Here is a 20,099-nt window from a genome sequence, read left to right on the forward strand (position 1 = left end):
TGTGACTGGACATGACTTGCTTCCTTAGTGATATTTCTGAAGAAGTTCGTTGCCAGAGCTGATGGCGTGAGTGATTTGGTCAGGAAGGTGCTCAGGGACTTAAACTAGGCTAAAGGGATTATCAGGTGCTCCAGTGCCATGATCCAGGTCCGCTTAAACAGAGGAGTGGATGAGATCCTTTTGAGCTACACGTCAGCAGGACACAACATGTGTCCAGCTATGATATCATCTCTCAACCAGCCAATGGGAGCGCAGCAGTGCGGGGGTCGCAATGTGACCAAAACCACACATTCTTTCTGCTAATCACAGCATTTCTTACTTAGGGCAAAAACTCAATCAAACAAGATCAAATACATTTTTTTTGCATATTTTAAATAAAGTAAAAGCAAAACTGAAAAAAGTATTAACATGTATATATTAATTTTCTATTATTTTAATCTTATTTTAGTCCCTTTTATCCTTGGGTGTTGCAGTAACATAAACAACTGAACTAAAGCGGACAGTACATTTAATGAAATTGCTGATCAATCTGGATCTTTTCATGGTTTTTATCTTCCTGTTTATGGGCACCATGTTGAGCACTATCCACTATATAAAAGATATAATATTTTGTTAGTAGAAGAGTCATTAAAAGTAATAAAAAATTGTCTCTCATTTTCACATTTGCACACACGTTAATATAAATAGGATAGTCTACCTCTTGTAAATGCCTGTATAGCTGTATGTTGAGTGCAGTACCTTGTTGAAGCTGGGCAGAGTGTTCCCCTCTGCTGGCGTCTCGAAGCACACGGGCTCCTCCTCCTCTCCGGGCGGCTGTGGGGGTCTCAGGCCGGGGCTGAGGGGGGTCGGCGGGCTGTGCGAGGTGGGCGGGGACAGGGGCGGCGGCTGCAGCTTCACGTCTGGACTCTTGGGTGAAGGCAGCAGAGCAGTGGGTGACAGAGCTAAGTTGGCCTACAGGGAGAGGGATATTTTCAGGCCTTTTTCTAACTTCTAACATTCAAAACAGTTCACCAATTTGTTTTTTTAGCGGCTATTGTTAAGGCGTGGACGGCAGTGGCTCAGAAGTTAATGTGAGCTGCCCTGGTAACCCATTTACAGAGTGAACCATGACATCAGGACTGCGATTTAGACCACTGTAGGCCCTAAGTTTGACCCAGGGAAGCTATGGCTATTCATGGATATAATATTTTGTTTTGTATTGTAAATTTTTATAGCAATGGTGCAAATTTTTCATCAATCTGAAACCCATGGAAGTATCTTAACACAAGTAGAATGCCTGATTAATTTAAAGGAGTAATTCTCAACCCACCTCAAAGTTTTTACAGACATTATATAGTTGTCCAACTATAAACCTCCTGATCTAAACTACAACAAAACATTCCAGATCTAAACTGGAGTCTAAAATATTATTAATGTTGCCAAAAGTTCTAAATTGGACACAAAGGAATACAGAAAAGTAAATGTATTTGTCTCAGCATATACAAGAATTGCAGTGGGCCCTCAAGTATCATCAACAGGGTATCCCCAGGTTTGAGTACCCCAAATTTAAGACTTTTAAAAGACCTTTTTAAGACCCCTTAAATGAAAATTAAGACCAACATCGCACACATTAGATCCAAATCCAATAATGATGACCAACTACGGTACTATATCTAGAATCTAAGAGCCACTGTGGTTAGGCTAATGAAATGTAAGACCTATGAGAAAAAATAAGACTTGGACAACATAATTTAAGACTTTTTAAGGCCTTAATTTAGGAACATGAAATTTAAGACCTTTTTAAGACCCCTTGGGTCAAGTAGTAAAGAGACTTTAGAGTTTAAAATGCAGTACATTTAAATCGATTGTTCAAAATAAGTTATTAATCCCACACGTGACTTTGATTTGTAAATATTTAAACCCTCCTTAACCCTCTAAGTATCAAAATAAAGCATGAGTAGCCCTGAGAGACCTACCTGCACTGGTGTGAAGAGGAAGAGGGAGAATCGGCAGCCATTCTGACCCATGGCTGCCTCCTTTGTGCCTGGTCACACAGAACATTGTCCTGCCTCATGCTCACTCCTCGCTCCTCATCCCATTAGCTCGTTAATCTGAGCCCATGTGAGCCATAGCAACAGGCCCTGCTCTCTCTATCTGCTCTATCCTCGACATGCCAACGGTACACGCATTGGTGCTGACTCAACACAAGGGGGCAGTGTAGTGTCACAGATCTACCCTTGTGTTCAACAGCCTGTTCTAAATTTTAATGGGGGTTCTGGAGTTTTTCCTTAAATCAGTGGCTCTCAATTTCACACCAAGAACCAGCAAAGTACAGATTTGGCTTTGCAAGTACCTCCAGATCTAAATCAAGTACATAACGGGACTATTCCAGGGCTAAACCAGGTCTAAAAGTGGACTACATCATGAAATATACAATGCAAAAAAGGACAAAAAAGTGGATAAAATTAACTCTAAATTAGACAACTCCAGACTCTGTCACACGCTGTCCAAATACCACCAGAGGGAGCTCAAAAAGTGGTACCACAGTTTGAGAAACAATGTGCCTTTGACAGTTTAGACTACTAATTTAACCAAAACACAGTTAAGATCTTTAAATTTAAGATTCTACTAAAACTTTTATTATTTCAATCCGAGTCTGGGCATTTTTTAGGTTTATGGTGATACTTCCTCTAATGTACACAGAAATTATTATTATTTAACATATAAAACTCTAAGTAAAACACCTGTATTTTGTTGAAATTATGCTTAAAGTATCAGAAAAAAATTGTAAATTGTGCCTAACTTTTGGATAGAATTCTCCTTAATCTGATGTGATCAATACAGAAATAATCTCTAAACTTCTTAACTTCCTTTGCCCCTTTGGACATGAAGGCGTTTTTATTCACACGTTTGTTTTTGGGGGTTTTTTTTCTGTGCATTTGGTAAATGGTGGTGATCTTGTGTGGTGCCTGTTTGCTTACATCTGGGGTTCTGAAGTATTAATAATAATGTAAAAAAAAACTCTCTACTTAGTCAAATTTTCAGGAATTTTTTCAACTTTTCTTCACAAACTGCTTCTTGATTGGTTTAAAACTCTGACTTTACAAAAGATATTATTCTACCAAATTAAGTCGAAATTAAACAAACATCAAAACCTGTCATAGGTACTTTAACTCACAGAATGGACATACCTGTAATTTCTCAATAAGTGCAGAGTTCCGTGTTCTAACTTTCACAGGGTTGGAAGGGGAGATGGGCTTCTGCAAAAAAAAAAAAACAAGTCAGAAAATGATTTAAATACATACGTTTGTTTATAATGAGTCAAGTTCAAGTCTTATGATTCAAGAAGATGATAACAATAGAGCATGACACAGGACTTTCAAGAAGCAAGGGACTTACTGGAGAATCTTCATTATTGTCTTTTTGGTTTTGTAGCTTCAGAGAGCAGGGAGGTCGTCTTCTTCTTGGTGGCTACAAAAAAGAAGACGCACATGCACATTTTATATAATTTAGAACACTCAGTTACAAGTCTCTTTGCTTAAATTAAAAGTTATGGTGCAGCAATAGCTAAAAAAAACAGAGGGGACTACATAGACCATGATCCTTTGTACCGTTTCAATGCAGATTACATGAAGAAATAACAGTTCTAAGCACTTTTAAATCTTACTTCTTTGGGTCAAGGCTTTTTAAGAGGAAAAAGTAGCATATTCACATTTTTTTAGCCTCCACACAGTATCGGAGACGGTTGCTTTGGTTCCCAGACCTCATATCAGTCTACCCCAGGGCAGCTGTGACTATTAAAATAAGTTACCGAAAGAGGGAAGTTAAATGCAATAAATGAAAGTGTGAATCTATTTTGAGTGTCAGGAAAATGGCTACGTAAGACTATCATTATTAAAGGTGCAGTATGTAACTTTTCTGATGGCACGCTTGTCTTCTGCTTGTTTCCATGGAGATGTTAGTGCTACCAGGCCTATGTACAGGTCAGAGGTCTCATTTATAAAACTTTGACTGAAAGAGTAGGGACTAGTGTTGTCACGATAAAATATTTTCAAACTTGATTCCAATACTAAGGAATAGACTCTATACTCAATATTGATCTTCTACAATCATAATAATAAAAAAAAAAAACACTATTTAGAGAAGAGAATGTGAATTTCAGCATTAAATAATAGTGCTTTCTTTAATATTCCTATGTGGTCTTATATGTGTGTAATCCCTCAGTGGTCCAGGTAGGTTCCATAGTTATCCATGGACATATACATGAGGTCTTATGACACAGCTCAAGATCATTCTAAAGCAGGGGTCTCAAACCTTATTTCTCCAGAGAGCTACATTTACAAAACAAAAATGCTACTATTTTCAGCAGTCACAAAGAAACTGAGTACATATAAGAGCCACAGCAAGTCTTAGATGGGGAACAATTAGATGCTTATAAAACATAAACCATTATCCATTTACCGGTGCACCAAATCAGGCATCAATTGCAATCGTAATTAATTAAATTTTAGTTATTATCGACAATACATAGAATTCAGAAATCCTTTGGCGGGCTACTTGGCGGTAGCTCCAGAGCTACACTTTGGAAACCCCTGTTCTACAGCTATTCTGAAAAGGTTCATTTCTGCCTGGTTACTGCGACTTTTTTAGTATCGATACTTGTTCAAAAGAGCATCTAGTTTTGATACTAGTTTAGCATTTATTAGCATCTGATTTGGATGCGTCAATCTGATACTAGTATTGAGTATCATGACTGCTACTGAAAAATTTGCTGAATCGAATATCGGCATCATGATCTTGGAATCATTTACAGAAAGATCTTAAATTGGAACCTATGGTGTCACTTGATAAGTTCAAGTTTTATAATACTTTGTGATTTTTGTATTGATTGTGATTGTGCAACCTTGGCCAGGAGTGGGCAAACTTTTTGACTCGTGGGCCACAAAAGCAGATGGACGGAGTTTTTTGGTAATCCACCTCATAAGAGAAAAAAATAACGGGATATGTAGAAATGGAATATGTAGAAATATGTAGAACTATCTCATGTTATTGAAAATATCCCATCATAAAAAATCATTACGAAGCATTAGAACAAAATATCTGTCTTTCAAGTCCCATGGTATTTACTATTTACTGAAATTACTTTTAAAACACTGAAAATTATTATTATTATTCATGTTTGACGGGCCGGATTTAAAAAAATTAAAGGGCCGCATATGGCCCACGGGCCGTAGTTTGCCCACCCCTGGTCAGGAAGAGATTCTGAATTAAAAAAAAAAAAGTTTCGATATCCTGGTAGGACTTATATTTTCATGTAATGTATTTACTGGTCATAGTTGGCCAGAAAGTTTCTTAATATTTGAACTTTTGTTTATAGAGCTGTTACTGGTTACTTGAGATAAGTAACAGCTACATTTGGATCAGTTTTGTCTTATTTTAATTTAGTTTAAAGGAAATAAATGCTGTTTTCAGTCTCTGCCCTGGTATTGGTTTATATCAGGAATCGGCAGATACTTAAAGCTACAGTATCAGAACTGAAAAAGCTGGATTGGATCGTCCCCAGTATCTGATTTTCAATACTAGCAGGGACAAAACAGAAAACTCACAAACATAGAAACATATTCAGCAGGTTGGAGCAAAAATAAAACTATAATTAAACAATATATAGACTGAAAAGTGCATATTTGAACCTCATACCTCGTCATTTGAAGTGGGCATGGGTAGAATATGTCCTTTGAATCTCCCAGCCAGTTCAGCCACAGATGGTTTGGATGGAGATTCTTTCTGCAGAGGAAACAGATAAAAAAAAACATATGAGAAATGTATGTAGGCTCTAACCATGATCTGCTGACATAACATTTAGCCTCCTGTTCCGCTGGCCAGTGCGGCTCCAGACACTGTTCCTCCTCTGTGGACTCGTGTTGGTACAGGGTAGGTCTTTCCTGCTGAATTATGTATGTCAAATAAAAGCTGGAATGTAGACGGATTCCTGACATGACCCTCTTCATTTCACTTCCCAGATGAAAACCTCCTCGCTGTGTTCGTTTATGATTTTGAAAACAGAAACAGAACGCTAGGCCCTCCACAAACGCTGCCAATTAATTTTAGTCCACGTGTTTTTGTAGTAGATGTAAAATAGATGTGGAATTTGTACTTTTGAGCTCTTACAGATACAACATGTGTGCAATACATAGGTTTAAAAAGAAGAACTACAGTCATACCGAAACTTAGCCAGTGCCTTAAACATCCCATATGACACAAAAATGACTCTTGTGAGAGCTATTCGAGTATTTTTACCTCCTCAAAAACATACCCAGCATTGTATTTTGTTTCATTCACACATGTTTGAGTAATTATTAGTCTGTCTACTAACCTGATTCATCAGCCGGTTTCACTTCGTAGAAACCGTCTGACCTCGCAGTGTTAGATTTCGTTCGCTCGATGGTAGGCGGGTACTTTTTTTCATTTAACCAATCGCTGCTATTTGGTTGTGACGTATGTAATGTGCCGGTAACAGGGCTAACTGGTATATTAAGTGTTTTCAAAATCCCGTAGGAAGAAGAGCAGTGATGTCTTTCCCCTTGATAAAATTCAACAAACATTCTCTTTCTTCCGGCTTTAAATCCTTGATCTCGGGAATCATTGACAACACAGAATGTATGACTCTTCGCTGTTTGGCTGGTGCTCAAACTTGCACTTCTGGCGGTTTTAGGAACCGTCTAGTGTATTCTGATTACTGACCTAGTCGCTGGAGAGAAATTAAATTGAACAGAGGCACTAGGTGGCGCCAGCCTGCCTATCTGTCTACAGCTCCAAAACTCAAAATGCTCTGTTCCACACACTGTACAAATATCATGTAGTGGTACTTTTTAAGTTAACAGCGACCTTTTGCCTTTAGTTCAGAAGAGATGGGCAACTCCAGAGCTGAAAGAAAGATCCAAATCTTAGGCCCTTTGACCTGCAGATAGTCTCTGGACAGGCCCTGCCTCGTGTGAAAGCTCAGAATCTTTAGAATTCACTCACTGAGCTGCAGAGGATTACATTATCATTTTGAGTGAGTTTAAAAAAGATTTTCACAAATTTCAGGTCAGTCACGGTAAAGCAAAAAAAAACTAAACCAACAACAACAACAAATAGATGCTAATAGTGGAATTCCATTAGATGCAGGCAGCAAAGGCCAGTCTCATATTGATCTCAAAAACTGCTTTTACAATATTATCTGTGCTAGAGCAAAGAAAAAACAAACCTCAACTATACGCGAAAGAAAATGGGAAAATAGGTAGAAGAACTTGCAATTTGTTCTTGAGGTTTTAGGGCCTGTTTACACGAGAACGCTTGCAGGTAAAAATGACAAAATATTGTATTAGAAGTGCCTTTCGTTTAGACGGTGACGGCGTTTGGGGGCTTAAAAACACAAAAATCTGAAACCACCCTCAACAGTGGAAAAGTTGAATACACTCCGCCGTAGTGTTTCCGTCTACACTGCCCAAGACGCAAAACTCTGGTCAGATCTGCTCACGTCGCATACGTGTTAATGTCACATACTTCACCACCTAGCGTCACCACCGACCCACCTGGCATTCATACCCAATCGAATTCCACACACTTTTGCATCACCGTATGCACGCAGATTTCCTCCCAAAAATGCTCGTCTAAACACGGAATAAAAAGTTAGAAGACGCGATGCCATTTTTGCATCTTCTATTCAGACCGTCATCATACAAACAGAACACAAGCAGGTGGCAGACCTTCCGGCAGAAAATGTTACATAGTGCTACTATAAGATGGTTAAAAAATAGTGTTTAAACAGTGTATAAGCACTTAAAGCATACAAAAAGTAAATCAAAGAAAGAAAAACTCAACTATATGGAAAAGAAAATGAGTACTGTTCAAGTCATTTAAAAACAATCACAAATAGTTGCTTTTACGATTAAAATGTGCTTCCCTGAACTAGAACAAACTTGCAATTTGTTCTTGTGGTACAAAATTTGTATTCTTCACAACAAAATAAGCATTTTTTTTTTTAATAACAAAAGCAGCACTTTCCCACACTTCTGTATTCACTGCGGTTAAACAAGAGCAGATGGAGACAGACAGCAGATGAGCTGACAAAGCCGTTGCGTATTTAACCACGACCGCCACAGTCTACTCTCCTCGGATAACTGCCTCTGCTCCGGTAGTCCCCTCCGCACAGCTGCTGCCCCTCACCCCGACTGAGGCATCCTTGCAGCCCTGTTATCAGTGTCTCCTCCTCCTCCTCCTCGTTTTCTCTGGCTGTGGTGGGAGCCTTTGAACAGCATTAGCTCAGCGCACATATCTGAAATTGTGTCCGGCCTGATTGCGTTAGGAAGTGGAATGTGCATGCGAGGCGAAGAGTTAAACCAAAAGAGTCGGTCAGTGGAGTTGCAACATTTGTTTACGAGGTTGTGGCAGAAGAGGAGGGCGGTCAAGCACTGATTTCCTGCGCAGTGATTTCTTCGTCTTATTGACAGTCTCTTTTCTTTCTAGGTTTTCACGCGGCATAGACACTACTGCCAGCACATGCAGAGTTTCAGAGAGTCTCATTGCGTCATTTCACAAAACTGGCGCCAAATTTCAACCATTACATAAGGTTACAAACTGATACAGGAGCGTTTCCCACAAGTTTATACTGAGATTATAGTGGCACAACAATCCATATTTGAATCATTTTATAGGCCTTAAAACAATATATGGACAATACATGAGAATAAATCTGACTTTTTGGCTCTGCTGATAAAAAAACAGACTCAATACAAATAAATATTGTTACTTCTATATGTTTAAGACAATACTACAAGCATAAAGTATAGTTAGTTTTGATTTTATTGGAAATATTATTAAAATTATTATCTATTTTTGGAAATTCAGTAACCATAAATAAAATACCAATAATCATTAAGGGTATAAAAGCTGCATCTATATTATATATATATTATATTATATTAACTTTGAGTACAGTGATGTTATTACTATTACTTTACTTGTAATGTTCCACACTATCACATTAAAGATATCTGTGTCCATGGAGACCAGCAGGTGACGCCACCAGGCCAAGTTACTACAAGTCACATCTGCGAAAAGGTGAGTCCACTCAAAGTAAGAATGCACATTTTTCCAAGGTATTTTTGAGCAATACAAAGTAAAACTGAATTGAAAGTTAATGCGAAGCTGGCAACTCAGTAACTTCTCCATATAGACAAGGGCATAAAAGTCTGCACAGTGAACATTTAACATGCATCAGACAGGTGTAACATACTATTTTCACTTCAGTAAAACTCAACTTTCTGGATTCAAGCTTATATACCACAGAACTCATAACTTAAAACCAGATGCAACTTGCCATTTAAATTTAAGATAATTAATGAATCAAAAAAGCACTAATCAGTGTTATAAGTCAAACCTGGTTGGATACAATACTGCCTAAAACATCTATGCCAAGGTAGACAGCATACTTTTATAAAAAACAAACAAAATATGACACCAACAATGTCAAATTCTAGACAAGAGCTGAACGGTCAGGGAAGAACATCTAACTGCAACAAGTTCACAAATGCATGAGAATCCATCTTGAGGTGCACCTGCTATACAGTTTACATTTGACCCAAGCATAGGTCGGCCCAATCATAAAGCTTCTTCAACAGGGGGAGGCGTTTCAGGCAACATGAGGACAACCTTGAGTGCCAGGCCTACACCATAGACTGAGCAAAACAAACATGGCAGCGCCGGAGGATGGTGATTGTGCATACAAACTGCCCTTAATGCACAAATTTGTGTTGCAAAAACAGCTACATTTGTTTATGGACATCTTCCCACTCGAGCATGACACTTGTTTTGGTTTTACCTGCCGCAAGTTGCATACATCATTTTGACAGGTTTGCCGTGATTGGCTTAAAAGAAACTGGTGGGAGGGCACTTCGGGTTTCGTTTGCTCAAGCCATTCTGCTGCAAGTCTCTCCTTTTTCGAAACATTTTCAGTGAGAGCCGCTCCAGATGGATAATGTGTAGAACTCAATTCAGAGTGATACAGATCTCAATCTGGCATTGCAATTTAATTATAACAATTGTGATGTATGCTTAAAAGAATTTAGTTCAAAATTCAGATTTTAAACTTCAATACAAATCTCATTTCAGAACATGTTTGTACAGAGCTAAACTACAGGATGTTTATGAAGAATAAGACAGGATATTTAGTTTTTTGTGAAGGAAATTATGGTACTTCTATCTAAATTGCAGTAATTGTGTCCATTCAGATTGCGTTCTCGATTTGATCACGATTAATCTCACAGACCTATTCTAGACTCTTGCTCACAACAAAAGCTGCTTAACAGCTGAGTTAAAACACAATTTCCTTCTGTTCAAATATTTACTTCTCATTATGTTGTTATATTGATTCCAGCTCTTGTTGCACTTCCATGTTGCACTGATGGAACCTCTGAGCCCATGTTCTTGTTGCTGTTGCTACATTTCCTGGGCGTGTGCTCTCAGTTCCCTCTCTAAACCCTTAACTCTTAAACACATGACAACAACGTTGCTTTATGTTTCACAGATGCTCCAATAATCCCTGTTAGATCTTAGCATGACTTCAGCATCTCCACCCAAACTTATTACAATCCTCCATGCTCTTGTCCAACTTAAGGCACCGCCAGCCCGCCCCATGCAGCGGTGATTTTGTAAGATTTTATTGTTTAACTCTTTCCTGTCCTTTTGAAACTTCCTACAGGGCTGGGTCTATAGTCACAACATTTTGGGAGTTTAAGACGCGACTGGAGAGTTGCTATTGTGAGAATGTGTGGTATTTTTAGAGTGCGGGGGGAATGTACGTACACACTGGACAACTAAGTGTGCATTCTTTAGGCCACTTTGTTTCACAAATTTCGGACCATGTGGTGAATGAATGTATGCGTTTGTAAATGCTTGGTATGTTAATGCACGTGCTAATATGAATCTTAAAGGGCCCATATTACTTTAAAGGGCCTGTACCTGATTTATTACGGGTAAAACGTGCCTTTGTACAGATATATTGGATAAGCTCTTGACAGCTCTTGAGGTCAAAATAAGTCCACTGTGCGCTGTCTGCATCTAATTATAAAGCGTTTTAGTGTCCGATAATCAGGAAGTGCACATTTGGAATACTAGTTGCTGTTTGCTCTTGTCTAATTAGGATGGTCTAAGTGCATAAGGTAAGTGAGGGATGACTTTGAACCACTGCAATCTGTTTAAAATGAACTACTTCCTTTAAGAAAGCCTTTAAGAAAAAATGTCTGGTTCCAATCCATCAAGTGCTAAATGGACTGTCCGCAAAACTAGCCTCACCGAGGGAATTTATCCCAGAAACAAAGAGCTCCCAACACACTAAGTGCTGCTACCTCTGCTGGTTTAAAGATGCACTTTGTAAACTTATTGGTGAAGTGCCTGCCACATGTTTGTCTCCATGGATTTTTTTGTTTTTTAATTTTAAGTCAATTGAGAACACCTTTTTATTTGCAATGATGACTTGGCCAAAGCGAAAAACAGAAAACAAACATCTTATTGCTTTAAAGTCCAATGGGGTTCATTTGGTTTTCCGATAATTTGTGTTATTAGATCTTTTTTCAGACCAAGAGTTTGTTTTCATATTTGGACTCAATGGCTATGGACCGAGATGGAGGAAACATCATTGGGACAGAGGAAAACAAACACCGTTGCTGAATTAAAGAGGCAATCAAAATACAGAAACGTGTCCACAGGACGATAAACCAGGACAAGGGGGCTTTTTTACTCTCACACACTTGGGATACTGTCCTGAAGAAGTCGGACTGCAGATGGTGCTGTCGTCCTGCCCCCACCAGTAGGAAGACAGCACCAAAACCTTTTTAAATCATCTGACCGGACACGTCACAGCAACATCACGTGACCACTCTGAGGAAGTGAGCAGTCGAAACAGTCAGGGATGAAAACAAACTCTTGGTCTGAAAAAATAACCTAATAACACAAATCACTGGAAGACCAAATGAACCTCATTGAACTATAAAGCAATAAGACGTTTGTTTTCTGTTGCTCACCTCAGCCAAGTCGTCATTGCAAATAAAAAGGTGTTCTCAGTGTATTTAAAATTAAAAAACAAGACAAGCATGTGGCAGGCACTTCACCAGTAAAGTTACACTGTGCATCTTTGCAGGGAGCAGTCGAAACAGTCAGGTATGAAAACAAACTCTTGGTCTGAAAAAAGAATCTAATAACATATCTTATTGCTTTGCCTGGAATGTTCCCCAGTATGGCTTCAACACATATCTTGGATTTTGTCAGTTTAGATGTGTATTTATTGCCTCACACAAACAGGTGGCAGACATTCCATTAGAAAATGTTCCATAGTGATATTTTAAAGCTGCATAGTGTAATTTTTCTGGTTGAGGGTCCGTCAAACGCCTTTCTCCATGAAAATGTTACTGCTTTGTCTGGAATGTTTCACACTATGGTGGTATTAAACCTTTCTATCGTCGTGGAGACCAAACCAGACCAAGTTACTGGTAGATCTGTGAAGAGGCGACCCTACTCACAGTCAGAATGCCTTTTTTCTTAGGTATTTTTGAGCTTTAAAATCACCTGTAATTGAATAAATGTAAGGCAGAGCTGTTTAATGTCATACTGTGGAACATTCCAGGCAAAAGTGATGAACCCTCCACCAGAAAAGTTACACAATTCACCTTTAAGTTGGTCACCATTGTTAAAAAATAATATTCAGACAGCATATTACCACTTAAAGCATATATTCTAAAAAGTCAGGTTTAGCAAAAGTCATTTCAGATTTTCTATAATCTCACCAGCTCATTTTCTCGTATCTGTCAGATAAAAGAAAGAGAAATCCATTCTGAATTTAAAATAGTCTTAATGCAAATGTTCTGCCCATGCACAATACTCTCCATGCCTGCACAAAACGGACAGCTATTTGAATTTGTCCAGAACATGTATAATTTATAAACTATACAATTGGGGATATTCAAATTAAGTTATCAGAATTCTCCACTTCTTCTCAGTACTGTTAATTCAGCTGTGCTCCGAGGAGTGGGAAACTTGGAGAATGGGGCGGACAGAACTATTTGTGGGGCTATAGGCCTGGGAAAAACCCGGAGAAGAGTCCCCTGGTAGGATCTGGACCACATCTGAAGTCCACGCCAAAGGAGCATGTTCAAAATGAGGAAGCACATAAGAAAGACTCCAGTGCATGTGAGTGTCATGTTTTTAAATCTGGAGAGGGTTAAGACGAATCGGAACAAGCCATTTATGGAATTTTAAGACTTCCCTGGAAACTGTTTTCAACTATAATTAGCAATTTGGAGAAGTCTGTCTTGCAATTTTGAAGGATTAGCAGAAATAACATACAGGAGGCCCCAAAGTAAGTGAGCTAAAATCCAAGAGAATTTAAAGTTGGAACAGTGGCTAATTTGTGCAGTTCATAGAGCAGCAGACAGTCTGGGTTATAATTGGTTAAAAGAAAGGAGAAGGCATGCTAAGTGTCGTAACATTGAACTTTCGTATTTACTAACATTAAAAAGAAGAAATCCAAGGCACTCCGACTGCATTAAAAGTCCTTTAATATATAAAACGAGACATTACTTAAGGGCTTCTAATGCAGTCGTGCCTCGGATTTCTTCTTTTTAATGTTTGTGAGTGAAGTTTTTCCACTCTGATCCGGATGAGCACCTGACCTGAACTTTGCCAGACCCACTAAACGCTCATCTTCCTCTCTTTAAAGGGCCATTAAACACCAAAATCACCCTTGTCTACTAATTAGCTGTGTCAATGGGTCTGCATATTTTGAAAAATCTGACTTTTGGGTCAAAAGCCGTTTCTGTAATGGCCATTTAGAATCAAATACGGCCAGTACGTTTGAATTTCTGGGTTGGACTAACGGCCCCCAGTGAGTCAGATGTAGATTATTACGTGACAATCACAGCTACTGGCATCTACGGGCAGGACGTGAGAAGCCTCTCTCAGCTCCGCCCCTACCTGACACCGCCGATCACTGCGATGTCCCACCGTGGAGAAAAGGGAAATCCAAGCACAAATATCCGCTCTGTTTCAAAGTCCAGAGTGCACTGGTCTACGCTGTGCTGGATTGTTGTGGCTGTCAGTCGGTTGTCAATCATTGCTCCAAAGCCCGTCCCACACCCTGATTTTTCAGATTTTGCTTACAGGTGGAGTAAAGCTTCGGGACGGTGTTTAATGGCTCTTAAATCTGTTTCTCATTTACTCATTTTTCAGTTGGGCTTTACACTAAAACTATCCTGAATCTATTTTATTATTTTTTATTTTAGGTGTTTTCTATCAGCCAGGCTGGTGCCACCTAGTGCCTCCGCTCAACTTCATTTCTCTCCAGCGACTAGGTCAGGAATCAGAATACACTAGATGGTTTGCAATAACCCCAGAAGTTCTAGACCACACACCGGCCAATGAGCGAAGAGCTGTGAAGCCATGACAGGGTCCCGTTTTGTGGTGCAGCACAACAGTGAACAAAGCGATCGAGATGGATGTAGACGAAGCCCTGCATTCTGTGTTGGCAACAATTTCTGCGATCGAGGATTTAAAGCCGAAACAAAGAGAAAGTTTGGTGAATTTTATCAAGGGGAAAGACATTATTGCTCTTCTTTCTACGGGATTTGGCGCATTACATATGTCAGCGATTGGTTAAATAAAAAAATTACCCACCTATCATCGAGCGAATGAATCCTAATGCTGCGAGGTCAGACGGTTTCCATGAAGTGAAACCGGCTGATACATCAGACTAGTTTTCTATAGGCCTACTTAAAAATGGATTTAAAACATACATTTTTAGTGCAAGTGGGCTCTCCTTCCCACAGATCCAACCTGTCACTTGGCCTGGTGTCGCCACCTGCTTAACTCCTTGAAAATGCCCTACTGTGTAACATTCAAGGCCAAGCAACAACCACCCCATGCAGACAAGCAGACGGCAGCAGACCCTCCAAACAGAGCTCCACCTCACAGTCAGTTGCCGTAGTGTTTGGATAAGCAGAGGTTAATCCTGAGTACAGCTTCATTTCCAGTCAGTGATGGAGACTTTAACTGTACGACCAGGAGAGGAAAGCGCGATAGAGAGAGTGGAGAGACACTGGCTCACAAAGCTGCTATTGTGAGTCCCTGTGATTCCTATTTCCACAGGGGAACAAGCACATGATACCAACCAGCATATCGGTCAGGCTGAGCAAATGCCATGCCCTTCAGTCTAATCAGAGCATGGAGGATACAAAGCTGGAAATAAATACTACGCTTAGAAGTCAGAGGAAAAACATTATCACCTATGATCAACAAGTAAGGAATTAAAGGCCCTGTACCTGTTTTTCCACATATATTTCAGCTAAATCTGTCTTGCCCCGAGTATTTCCTGAGGTCAGTATATGTCTGTTGCACGTTGTACTGTCTGCATTTTGAATTATAACTCATTTTATTGTCTGATAATCATGGCAAAACTCCGCACTGGTCTCTGAGAGTAAGTCACAAGCTCACTCCTGTGAATAATTAGGATACTTGGAATGCATACGTTAAGTGAGGAATTCTTGGACCACTGCAAACTGAAATAAACTAGTTTTAAGACCCTGAAAACTCAGAAAAAAGCACAGTTAGGGCATCTGGCTTATGGACCCAATGGCTGAGATTTTGAGGAGTTATTTTTTTATGATGGCCACAAAAACTGAAAAACAAAACAGAGAGGAACATGCGAGATAAAACGTGTCATGCCTTTCTGTGTGTAGTTGTATGTTCTCCCTGTGTCTAAACTAGTTTTTACTAATTTAATTTTCAAAAACAAAAGAGCCCAAAGTAGAGTTTTGCTGTCACGATAAACAACTAGCAATCTAACAGCGCACCAGCATTACTTCATGGTTCACACACAGCAGTCTTGTTTTGACCCCAAGAGATGCTTTTATAATATATCTTTTAAAAAAAACTATTATTATTAAATTATTATTGGAGGGTCAGTCACCTGTTTGTCTTCATTCAGATGTTATTGCTTTGTCTAGAATGTTCCACAGTGGAGATTAAACCAATCTACCTCAAAACATACAACTACAGGCTGCATTACAGGTCAGATCTGAGGAGAGAATTAAAGATACATAGAAACACCCATAATGAATAAATGCTACGGTAGACGTGTTTAATGTCATACCATGGAACATTCCAGGCAAAGCAATAACATCTCCATTGAGACAAGCAGGTGACGGACCCTCCACCAGAAAAGTTTCACCTTTAATAATTTAATAATAATAGTTTTATCAGACTGTTGTGGTTAAGAGGGAGCTGGGCCGAAAGGTAAAGCTCTCGGGTTACCACTCACTCTACATTCCTCCCCTCACTTATAGTCATGAGCTCTGGATAATGACTAAAAGGACAAGATTGCGGATACAAGCGGCCGAAATGAGTTTCCTCCACAGGGTGGCTGAGCACTCCCTTAGAGATAGGGTGAAGAGCTCAGTCACACGGGAGGAGCTCAGAGTAAAGCTGCTGCTCCTCCACTTTGAGAGGTGGCTCGGGCATCTGTTCCGGATGGCTCCTGGGTGCCTCCCTCAGGAGGAGTTCCAGGCATGTCTCAATGGGAGGAGGCCCCGGGGAAGACCCAGGACACACTGGAGGGACGTCTGTCAGCTGGCCTGGGAATGCCTTGGAGTCCCAGCGGAGGAGCTGGAGGAAGTCTGGGAGTCCCTACTTAGCCTGCTGCCCCTGTGACTAAAGCTGTAACTTTTACTTACTTATATTTCCATTTTATTTTTACTTGTACACATTATACATTTATATAATCATATCTTATTTGACACCAGTCTCTTGCTATCTTTTTTGCTTCTTATTTTGAATTTATTTGACCATTTATATTTTTGCTTTTTGTTATTACATTATTGTAATATGTGAGCTACTGTGTCCAAATAATTTTCCTTGTGGATCAATAAAGATTTGAATGGATGGATAGGTTTTTTCAAATATATATTATAAAAGCATCTCTTGAGGTCAAAATGAAACCGCTGTGTGTGAACCAGAAAGTACTGCTGGTGCGCTGTTAGCTTGCTAGTTTTTCTTAGCATTACCAAGACAGCAAAACTCTGCTCTGGGCTCTTCTGAAAACTTGCACAACACACCTTTAAATTGAAAGCAGCCTCTTTAAAATGGCAATGAACTCGGTGTTAGTACAGTCTTTAAACAAAACATTACCCAAGCACATTGAGCAAGCTGTTGTACAAGCTCGCGTCTCGTAACACTTCACTTTTGCCAGAAGACAGTTTTCTCGAGTTTTCAGTGCAGCCGGGGGGAAAGCACCTGAGCTACAGCCTGTACTTGTTAACTGTGAGTGGAGCAGACAGGTCCCCCTCTCACTCTGTAGTCTGCGCGCTTCCAGGAAAAGATGATGTAGAGTTGGAGCCTCTTCCATCTGAAAATGTCCCTCCTCCACAGCCTCCAGGCCCTGCTCACTGCTGCTAAAACAGACTCGAGACATAGGGTGTGGGCTGCATTATGAAACATGAAATAAGACATACAAGATGGAAAATAGTCAAGTGTTAAGACGGCATTATATGAAATGCTCTTTGGTCACAGTGCCAATTTAATATGCGGCTCCTAAAGGCGCTGTTTGCAGTCGTCCAGAGTTATTCCAAACTTAAGCCGTATTCGCACGGGATAAGTACAACCTGGGGACGTCTGGTCATTTGCAAATTACCGCCCCACCTCTGTGTTACTTACAGCACATTTGCACGGAATAAGCAAAGTCTGTAAATTACTCTATTTTTCTGACATTGACTGGGATTGAAAGAGAAAAGAAACTGGAAAGAAAAGAAAGAGATAGAAAAGCTGTGCAATTATAACACTGAGATGCAGATTCGCACGCGACTAGTATGACGTCTGTGTTTGGCGAAATATAGTAGGTAATTTGCGGCGGAATTTTTACTTTACAAATTACAGACATGGTGCATTGACACAGGGCTTCACCTTATGTTTTGAATCTGAACATCTTAATTATTCACCGCTATGAGTTTATAAGCGCTTTCCACAAACTTCAGAAATCAGTGTGGAGTTTTGCCTTGACTGTAAAGCAAACAACAACTAGCATGTTAACGCGCACTTGACAATAAAATGCTTAGATGCAGACAATACACAGCTGACAAATTTTGATTTATCTCTTTATTAATGTTCATATCTAGATTTACGGACAAAATGGTGAAATAAAAAACAAAGGAAATGACGAGTCTGACAGCAGCAGTTAAGAGAGAGAAGCTTTAGTATTTCAATAAAGACAGCTCTCTTTTGTTTATTGAGCAGGTCACACATGGAATACAGAGACTGCTCATATAAGAGAGTTTTCAACACTGCAGGATTTTCTAAAGATTTAAAACGGTTGTTCAATTGTCAAATACCGCCATGTTTAACCAAATTACAGAGCGGCTGTTGGTTTAACTCTTTAACTCTTGACTTCGAACTTCAAATGAATGAATTGTATGTATAGTGATTGTGCAGGTGTTATGTACTTTTGTGTGATTGTTGCTGTACTTTTTCCTGTCCTGTAAATGATTTCACATCAACCTGACAAGGGACTGAAGATGGAAAAGATCCACGCTGGCTATAATCTTCATTAATATGTGCTGTCCTTTTACAAATAAATAAGAAAATAAGAAAAGTGAACTGGAGCTAGAGCTGATGGAGCAGGAAGCGCCCCCATGCTCACATCCTTTATACATACAGTCTATGAGTTAACCTTAAAAGGCACATAATCCTGACTTTATCAATTGTTGCCTTGTTATGCGATGTGTGTTGTTTAAGTTGTTTAGGTGCATTGTGTAACTTTTCTGGTGGGAGGATGGTGTTGCTTTGTCTGGAATGTCTCACAGTATGACATTAAATCTTTCTATCTTCATGGAAACCAAACCAGACCAAGTTATATGTCAGATCTATGGAGAGGCAACCCTATTTACAGTCAGAATGCCTTTTTTTCTAGGTATTTTTAAGCTATAAAACCACCTGTAACTGAATAAATGTAAGGTAGACCTGTTTAATGATTTACTGTGGAACATTCCAGGTCGAACAAGCAGGAACCAAAAAGTTTCATAGTGCAGCTTTAAATCACAAATGTTTAGCTAATTCTGTTTCCTGAATTGAGAAATCAAAAGTTTTAAGCATTTTCTAGCCCTAACTCTACCATTATTTGTTTTAGTAATTATAAGGTTAGTGCAAATTTGACCCAAAATATTCTCAAATTTTAACAGAATCAAAAAATGTTCCCTTTAATCTTTGTTGAGAGAAATCAAAATCACAAACTTGGAATGCAGAGCCAATTGTTAAACTTTACCTGGCGCTGTCATGTGATTTTGAAAAATGTAAATAAATACTCCTTTAATTAGTCAAAGCTGTTACAATACGGCTTTGAAAAGATGCAATTACTTAATCGCATCTTACTACATAAAAATTATTAGCTCACAAACAAATAGCCTCCCAGGTTTTACCGAAAGGCCAGACGCCTCATTTTGTTCTGGTATTTCAAAACCGATAAGGAAAAGGTCAGGGTATGATGGTATGCAATAGACAGCTCACAAACGAGAAATTAAATACAGCAAAAATGTAAATAAGAGTCTAAAAGGGAGCAGTCACTCATGAGGGGATTGTAGTCCTCTTGGCATTCACTGGCCCAGCCCTTCCAGTGACAAGAACCATCTGGCTTCAGGATCAGATGACTAACACCAGGCCTGGAGTCAGACTTTTCACTGGAACTATGCTGCTCTGGTGCATCCATTCATCTAAATATTAGCATTGAATCTGCGCAGTTAGGAGAAAAAAATTGAAATATAAATAGAACTTTTATGAATAAGGAAGGAGAAATGTGGTCTATTCAAACTATATGAGCGCTTGCTGTTAGAAATATGGTTGGGAATAGTAATTACTTTGTGTATAGCTGTAGCTGTGTCTAATTGAGCAAATAATTGAGGTTTCTTAGGCTAGTTAAATGTACTGTACCTGATTTTTACTGTCTTAAAGATCCTATATTACGCAAAACTGACTCTTGTGATTTTTAAGCCCTGTTATAATGCTGTTGCCGCGTCAAAAACATACCTGGAGTTGCGCTTTGTTTCATT

General features: G+C 39.3%; 1 protein-coding gene across 1 annotated transcript in view; it reads right to left on the reverse strand.

Annotated features, from left to right (window-relative positions):
* Nucleotides 1-20,099, reverse strand: part of zgc:153184 (uncharacterized protein LOC751652 homolog) — a 40,989-nt gene that overhangs the window by 3,939 nt on the left and 16,951 nt on the right. The window contains exons 2-5 of the mRNA XM_020937668.2: nucleotides 5,677-5,763; nucleotides 3,379-3,450; nucleotides 3,171-3,239; nucleotides 739-951 (exon numbers count right to left, since the gene is read on the reverse strand). Of these exons, the coding sequence (XP_020793327.2) occupies nucleotides 739-951; nucleotides 3,171-3,239; nucleotides 3,379-3,450; nucleotides 5,677-5,763 (441 nt within the window). The remainder of the gene's footprint in view (nucleotides 1-738; nucleotides 952-3,170; nucleotides 3,240-3,378; nucleotides 3,451-5,676; nucleotides 5,764-20,099) is intronic.

This window comes from Boleophthalmus pectinirostris, unplaced genomic scaffold, assembly GCF_026225935.1.
Source record: "Boleophthalmus pectinirostris isolate CB_2022bp ecotype Guang Dong unplaced genomic scaffold, ASM2622593v1 HiC_scaffold_9, whole genome shotgun sequence".
In the NCBI taxonomy this organism is placed as follows: Eukaryota; Metazoa; Chordata; class Actinopteri; order Gobiiformes; family Gobiidae; genus Boleophthalmus; species Boleophthalmus pectinirostris.